The 8,139-nt window shown below is 39.3% G+C and overlaps 1 protein-coding gene across 1 annotated transcript; it reads left to right on the top strand.

Annotated features, from left to right (window-relative positions):
- The first annotated feature begins 710 nt into the window (after positions 1-710).
- LOC122644184 (serine/threonine-protein kinase-like protein At3g51990) lies at positions 711-7,814 on the top strand. Its single transcript, XM_043837796.1, has 3 exons — positions 711-2,312; positions 7,195-7,206; positions 7,804-7,814. Exon 1 carries the CDS (start codon positions 795-797, stop codon positions 2,277-2,279), a length of 1,485 nt encoding a protein of 494 aa, XP_043693731.1. The 5' UTR covers positions 711-794; the 3' UTR covers positions 2,280-2,312; positions 7,195-7,206; positions 7,804-7,814.
- Positions 7,815-8,139: the final 325 nt, after the last annotated feature.

Here is an 8,139-nt window from a genome sequence, read left to right as displayed (position 1 = left end):
AAAAATGAGGGCCTTAAACTGCATTAAATAGAAATGTGGGCATGAAGCGCATCACAGCTCACCAATTGCACTAGGCAGCTGTTGGTAAGGGCCCTAATTTGTAAGCTGTAGAGGTCTTTCTTAGCAAGTTATCCACCCTCTGTCCTCTTTGCTTGATGACAAGCCTAAAGAAAATATAATGTGATTTCAAGTTCCATCTTTTGTCACAAATTGAATCGAAACTAAGAAGCTTCCGTTTGCAAATAAGTATGGTGCATCGGGTGCACTGCACTTGAGATGATAAATTTCCATATGAAAAAAAAAATATGCTCTCTTATTTTGAGGAGGAAAGAGATAAATACATGAGAGTGTTGGCGTGGGCCACACACCTGGAAAGAGTTTTTTTTCCCTATACTTTTAAGTTGTATATTATAGTTTCACCAAAAAAGTTATATATTATAGTTTTGGTTTATCAGAATCCTAAGTATTAATTAGCATATAATATCACAAACCAACTTGGGATTACAATTTGGTGGGTATGATGAGTGGTCGACATTTATTTATTTATTTATTTTTGGTAATGCCTACATTTATTCCAATATTCCAAATTTCCAATCTCAATCTTCCTGTGAAGTCTGACCTCTCTCTGATTACCTTCCATTACTGATTTATTATCCATCTTCAAAGCTCACGGGCTTCCGGCTTCACGACCCAAGAAACCTAACCTAGAAAACCAGTTCAAAACTCTTGCTTCTGTGTTCTTCTGTTGATGTAATGGTCTCTCTCTTCTCATCGGTCTGCTTCAATCAAATTTGATGGGATATCTTTCCTGCAAAGCTGAATCCTCTATCTTAACCTCCAACTCCCACAGCAGCACCAGCTCCGGCTCCACCCACTCTGCCCACAACAAACCCAAGAAGAAGAAGAAAGACAGAGAAGAGCCCATCAAAATCCAACAATTCGAGTACAGCGACCTTGAAGCCGCTACGAATGGTTTCTCAGATCAGAAACTATTGGGCAGAGGCAGCCATGGTTGCGTCTACAAGGGTGTCCTCCGCAGCGGCCGCCTCGTCGCCATCAAGAAACCCTCTAGAGGTCGCGGCGCAGCCCCTCGCACCGCCTCTACTGCCGACACCAGCAACGAAGTTGACAACGAGATTGATATCCTCTCCAAAATCCATAGTCCTCGGCTTGTGAACTTGCTGGGTTTCACCAATGACTCCAGAGATCGTCTTCTGGTTGTCGAATTCATGAGTAATGGAACCCTTTACGAAGTTCTTCACAATAGCCCTCGACCGCCCAACTGGGGTCGAAGAATCAGACTTGCCCTTCAGACTGCTAAGGCCATTGATACTCTTCATTCCTCCATTCCTCCTGTAATACACAGAGACATCAAATCAGCAAATGTCTTGATTGATCGAGATTCCAATGCCAGATTGGGTGATTTTGGGCTCGCTTTGCGGTGCCACGTTGACGATTTCCGGCTCCGGTCGACTGCGCCGGCGGGGACAATTGGGTACCTCGATCCTGGTTATCTTACGCCGGATAATCTGAGCACAAAAACTGATGTGTTCAGTTTTGGAATTCTTCTGTTAGAGATCTTCAGTGGAAGGAAAGCCATCGATGTTGGGTATTCGCCACCTTCAATTGTCGATTGGGCAATTCCGCTTATAAAGAAAGGTAAGATTTTGGGCGTCTACGATCCCAGAATTCCACCTCCGAAGGATCCAATGGTGAGGAAGCAATTAGCAGTAATTGCAGCCAAGTGTGTGAGGTCTTGCAAGGAACGAAGGCCATCGATGAAGGAGATTGTGGAGTGCCTAAGGGTTCTTACTAAGATGGTACCTCTTCATTCCTGGAATGGTTTATCTGTTAGTAATCCATGTTTGATGATAGAGACAGAAGGCCGCCCTGTAGAATCTGAAAATACCCATTGGAATTCAAAGCAAAGGCATCCAGTAGGAGAAAATGGAGATTACAGACGTTCTCGGTCATTGAAGAACTCAAGTAGAATTTATTCTGATCTGGGTTTAGTTTTTAGGAGCAATTTGATGGATCTAATGGCTGGAACAGATGGAAACTCCAGCTTCCGAGGTGAAGCAGATGGTGTTGAGCTCTCATCTTCTTCTGCAATTCAAGGATTTTTTAGTCAGATGAGAGCCCGCTCTGTTGGATCCAATTATGATAGAGATGGTGTTTTCCAATTAAGTAGAAACAAATCTGTTGGAGGAAGCTTAAGACAGAGAATTAGTTGTGTCAATAGCAGGTCTGTTAGTGCAAAAGCAGCAAAGCCTGTATAGTTTCTCCTGGATTTGATTGAAAGAAATTCTGCATCTTATAAATTTGAATTACAGGGAACATCTCTCATGCCTCTCCTGCAATATTTTGATCCAATTTCCCATTTGTTTTCATTAATCTAATACTTATCCATCTCAATTTGTAAGATCAAATTGGTTATGGACAAATCGTTTTCATTAATCCAAAGCAGCTTTCCCTTGTTTTTAACTCTGAGAACCAATCTGAGATACATTTCCTGAGTCTCTATGAAGTTTCCTGATCTGTTCTTACATGGTTATTTAAAATAGTGCCGACAGATTTGCATAAAGGTGACCATTGCTAATGCGTGGTTATAGGCTAATTATTTTGTATCAGCCAAAATTTCTTTGTTTGACTCTTTAATTAATTTACCTGTAGTGGCCTGTGATAGGTGACCTGTATTTATATTAAAACTCTTATCAGCACCGAGGGACTTGTGTGAATCATAACTTGGCATCATGGTTTTAAGTATTGGTATCAGCCGATCCGTATCGGTATGTAATTACCGAAATCTTATCAGTGATACCAGAACAAGGGAGGACAAATGGTCCAAAAAAACCCCTATATCGGTATTTTAAGGGGTAAAACGGTTGGATCTAGCCCGATACAGTTGATCCGTATCAGTATCGATATCGGTAACAACTCATACCGATGCCAATACAATGCACTATGATATACACAAGGCAGATCAACCAATGAAAGACCGCCATATAACTCTCCAAAAAGATGTCATATTTTTTCATTTTTTTTCTCCATTTCTATTCCATCGATTATTTACAAGACTTGAAGGATTGGGAGACTTATGACATATATATGACCGGCTTACCAATAGATAGATGATACGTGTTGGGAGTCCAGGCTTGAAACTATGTGAATAGACCTGCAGTTGGTCCAAGAGCACGAAGAGGTCGTTGAGACCAAAATCTCCTAAAACAAACAAGCAACCAAAACTTTTTCATGTGGTCACTCAACTTGAGATTCCCCACTACGCTAGTTGCAAGACGGTTAGACGCGTCTGATGTAAGTATAGAACCATTTTTTTTTTCTCCGTAAGAGCTTATGAGGACCCAGGTCAAACCTTCTTGGACGTAAAGATACTATCGTAGTAACTGTACAATACAAGGTGAAAGCCATTGTATTCTATCGTAAGTCTACTGTTCTCTCTGTCTTAGCTGCACAACTGTTGTTTTCTTCTGAGATCCGACTTAGGTATCGAAGAGTAACCTGGTGTCGACTCTGATCATCTCTTCCATGTTTCTCTCTCTATCTTGACTCTCTAGTGTGCAGGATTCACCCAGCAGATCTCGGCGGTAACACACCAAAAAAAATTTACTGTGACCCATATTAATTTGATATTATTGCAAACCGCCAACTGTGTAATTTACTATTTTTAATATCTATTACAAAAGGGACAAAAAAATGGAAAGGAAAAGAATATTGGAATAGAACTCTAGCCTTTCATTGAAAAAGAAAGATTTGGAAGTACTACCCCAATCCTATACACCTTCCAAAAACAAAAAAAATGGAGAAGTGTAGAAGAACAGGGACAAAACGGAGTTAATATTCTAAAGCAGAGAGAGAGAGAGAGAGCGGGTGTGATAACTGATAAGGATTGCTACAAGGCAAAAGCCACCAACTTGAGAAGCACGAGAAGAGGGGTGTCTCTAGCAAGCGACCACAAGCAAATGAATTATATTCTTCCTTGTATCAAGGCTTTCTTTACTTTCATTAAACCAAAAAAAAAAAAAACAAGCTTTCTTTACAGCTCATAACCTTGGAATAATTCTTGTGTTGCCTGCCCCTCTTAGGTCTTAGCTGTCACCTCCGGGTGGCTACAACCCAGACAGAGTGTTTGGACAGGGATAGGGTGATCATTGCACTCCTCTTCCCCCATCCCCCAAATTATTATAGGCACTGAAGGAATTGGACCGGACAAAAAACTAGAGGGACAAAGATCCGGTCTTAGCTTCCATTTAACGATTAAGAGTTTTCCTGAGACTTGAGATTTGAATGTAGACACGTGTTCTGATTTTTCAAGTTAGTTCAATGAGGCCAATTTGAATTGATCCAAATAACCCTAGAATTGGCGTGAAATGATAGAAATCAAGGGAACCTTGACGTGAATATTCTGATTTAGAACACCAAAAAATTGAAATCAGTCCCATCCGATTCATCGATTTTTAAAACCTTGGAGCATACTAATGAGATAATCTTTTCCTATTACGTCTTGGACTTGAAAATTTGGGCCGACTTAAATGCATCCAATTTTCCAGGTTTTGGGCTGGATTTGGCTTGAAGCAAAGCCAATATCCAACCAAAGATCTTTTTAGGCTTGAAGATTGATATGCTATAGTGCCTTCTGAGAACAACCGGAATGCCGTAAACATGGTTTTAAAAATCGGAATCGGAATCAATGGAATTGACCAATTTAAATCAGAATCGTCAATCCAGATTTTGAATTAGTCGATTCCAACCGATTCTGGTATACATCGAATTGAAATTGATGGTGGTGTCTTTAGTGTGTAGGACACCTTGGCCCAACTCCACTCCTTGGCTATCAAACTCTTGTAATTCAGACACCTTCCATTGGTCACGCTCTAATAAATAATCTTTCTTCTACCCAAAAGAAAAAATTGAAATTGTTGGTGATACTTAACTTTCATCTTAAGTTTTAGGTCAGAATGGGAAGCTTTTTCTTCGTTTATTTTTCGGTAAGGAACGTGAAGCTTTCAGGTTCTACCTTAGTGGGGCACATCATCTATGATCTTACGACTATATTATGAAGAAGCATCTTTCTAAACTTGGGGAGAAAGGTGGGGGTGGGGGTGGGGGGGGGGGGTTGTTGACCAGGATCCGCTTTTCTCCCAATTCCTATAGGTAGAAGGAAAAATTATTGAGAAGGGTGGCTAGAGGGACTCAAGCTTCAATTACACATAACTCATGAAATCAGGGAGTGGAGTTAGGTCAGACCGTTTTACATTCCAAAGATGGGGCCTTTCTAGCAAGGGTGTGCGTAATACAATTGGCATCCCTACAAATAGGAGAAAAGGAACAACTCTCAAATATAGAAACGAGCATATGGATATCATCCACTATGGGACTAAGCTGAGATGGAGGTTTGCGGAAGATGTCAGTGATGAGCAGAACCACTTCACGGCGATCAAATTCTACATATATCTTTTAGATACCAAAGTTCCAGGGAAATGAAAATTTCAAACTTAAAAGAAAAACTTATTTTTAATCATTATCCCATGTGAGTATATCGCTAACTCCAAATCATTCAATATTTGGTTATTAAATTCACACTGCTTTGCATCCAATTCCCTTTGGTTTAAGATGATAAAATTACATTTTTTTTGGGTAATCGATAAAATTACATTTAAATGTATTATTACTAAACATGGTAAGAAATGTAAGTAATTTATGTAATCTCCTGGGATAATGATTACACATTTATTTGTTAGGTTAGAAAATTTTCACTTCCTTTGAAGCCAAACATAGCCGAAAGAAAAAGATGGAAAGAAAGAGCATCGATCACTCTCACCAAGCTACATTTATTATTCACAGTTATTTTTTCTCCAAATTGTGTCCCTTTGCACATTAGTAGCTAATTTTGTATCTGTTTATTGAGTTAACGCAGAATTTAAATCCGTCACTGAAGGAATTATAAGAACGGCCTAACATCTATGGAGGAGGAAGCACCTCTTAGCGTAGTGGTGGCTGCCGGTTCAGTAGAACTCTAACTTAAGTCCGTGAGAGGTCACTTTCAACTCCCTCCCCCCTTGCACCACCTCTGGCCGCCCTTCCTTAAGTTGGGAGACCATCCCCTAGTGGCCTATGGGCTCTCAATAGGATTTGACCCAAAAATAAAAAAAATAGTCCATGAGTTTAGGATCTACACCGTTGGATTAGGATCAGTACAGAGTCTATAGACTATAGAATACAGACTGAGGTCAGTTTGTACTAAAATAAGACCAATAACTTAATGTGGGATCGATTCTGGCTCCTAGCAGGTCGGTTCCGGTCTGAGTCCGGTTCTAGTCCTAAATTAACACCTTTGCCACAGGCGCAAAGGATGATAGAGTGAGTCCTTCCAGAGTTGAGAGTGAGGTATGGGGTGTAGATCTTCCTGAGCACGTCTGGCTCATTTGTGGATTCACTCCTAGCTGAGCCTTGCTACGAATTTCCATTGGAAATGACCATGCTTTCCATTGTTACTCGCATGTAACGCCCATGATGTTCTTCTAGGCCCGCCACACCCTCATGGACTCAAAAATTTTTGGGCTGGGTTGGGCTTATGGTAGCATTGGTGTTTTTTTTTTTCATGAGTACTCTGCCAGGTAAGGGTCCCATCCAGTGGTGGGCCTTGATCCTAACTGTTCATCAAGGACAGGCTTTCAATTGTCTAAATTCTCTCACATGACATATCAAATGGAGCCCAAATTTTATGGAAAGGTAAACGACTTAAGGTAGCCTAACCACTTGTCAAGTTTCGGCCCAATTGATATTGACTAATTGGCAAAGTTAGGAAATTCAAGGTGTCCAAGAGGGTTACGAGAGAGTGCATGCCAATGCATTAATGTGTGGCATACATGGGAGGGTATTTGATCAAATTTGAGTATAGAATTTGATGCAACCAATTGAATGTCCACAAAGTGGTAATTTTCCCATATATCTTTGAACATAAAATCCCTCATCAAACAAGGTTATATGCGGATGATTAGAGATGAGAATTTAGTAGATTTAAAGAAAGACCCTAGCATCCCTAGATTGAATAACTCTGGAGATTGAACGTCCTTGAAATAGAGATTGAAAACTCATGTGATAAATACAAGTCTACCAACATGGGAAAATAATTGAGGCTAGCCATGTACTTAATCTCATATCCTGTAAACCATGATCTTGTTGAGTCTATTGTGAGTTGTGAGCTATCTTCAATTTTTTGTTTCTATTTTACATTTTCATTTATTAAAAAGAGAAATATCTTTTTAATTCTTGAGATGTAATTTCACTGTTAAAACTCTTTCATTCAGATTTGGTGGTTGAAATAGTCCTTGCTTAATAATAGTCAAGTGTCTTGATCAATGGTGGACTCCATTTCACAATGTCAAATAAAGAATGATATAGAAGGAAATCTATATTTGTCTAGAAATTAAATTGTTAGAGATTATTGTTTATTTGATCTTATCTGCTTCACTACTAAAAAAAAAATCCTGATGTAGTCCATCTAATAATTGATAATTTCAAGGATTTAGTTCATGGTATTGGTATCAATATTAGTTGCTGGCGAAATCAATACTGACACAGATTAATCGTATCGGTCCGATATACTAAATCAGAACAACTTTTCCTATCATAAAAGAATCCAGATCCATATGTATTAGTCGATCCGTATTGGTCCAATACTAAATTAAACACCTTTTCTTTCATTTTAAATAAAAAAAACCCAGAACATATATATCAGTCCATCCATATTGGTTGGGTATCGGTATCAATCATGGCCGATACTGTTATGAATCAATCCGATACTGATTCTTAAAACCCTGGTTTTTTTTAAGGGCAAAGAAACATAATTATTTATTAATAGAAGTCAGCTAGGGAACAAGCCCTGCTGTGGAAAGATCTATTTACAATGAAAGTCGGTGGATTGGGCCACCAAGTTTTAGATAATCTAAGTTTACGGGTCAGGTTAACATGGCCAATGATGTTTCCATTGATTTTGATATGAGAAGACACAGTAGAAACACATTGCATAATCCAGTGGACCCACCTTTCAACAAACTTTATTTTCATAAGCATAGCTTCAAGAAAGGATCATTCCACCTTATCATAGGCTTTGCAAAG

This window comes from Telopea speciosissima, chromosome 10 (genome assembly GCF_018873765.1).
Source record: "Telopea speciosissima isolate NSW1024214 ecotype Mountain lineage chromosome 10, Tspe_v1, whole genome shotgun sequence".
Taxonomy (NCBI): Eukaryota; Viridiplantae; Streptophyta; class Magnoliopsida; order Proteales; family Proteaceae; genus Telopea; species Telopea speciosissima.
Note: the sequence above shows the minus strand (reverse complement) of the source record. Positions and strands in the feature narration are given on the sequence as shown.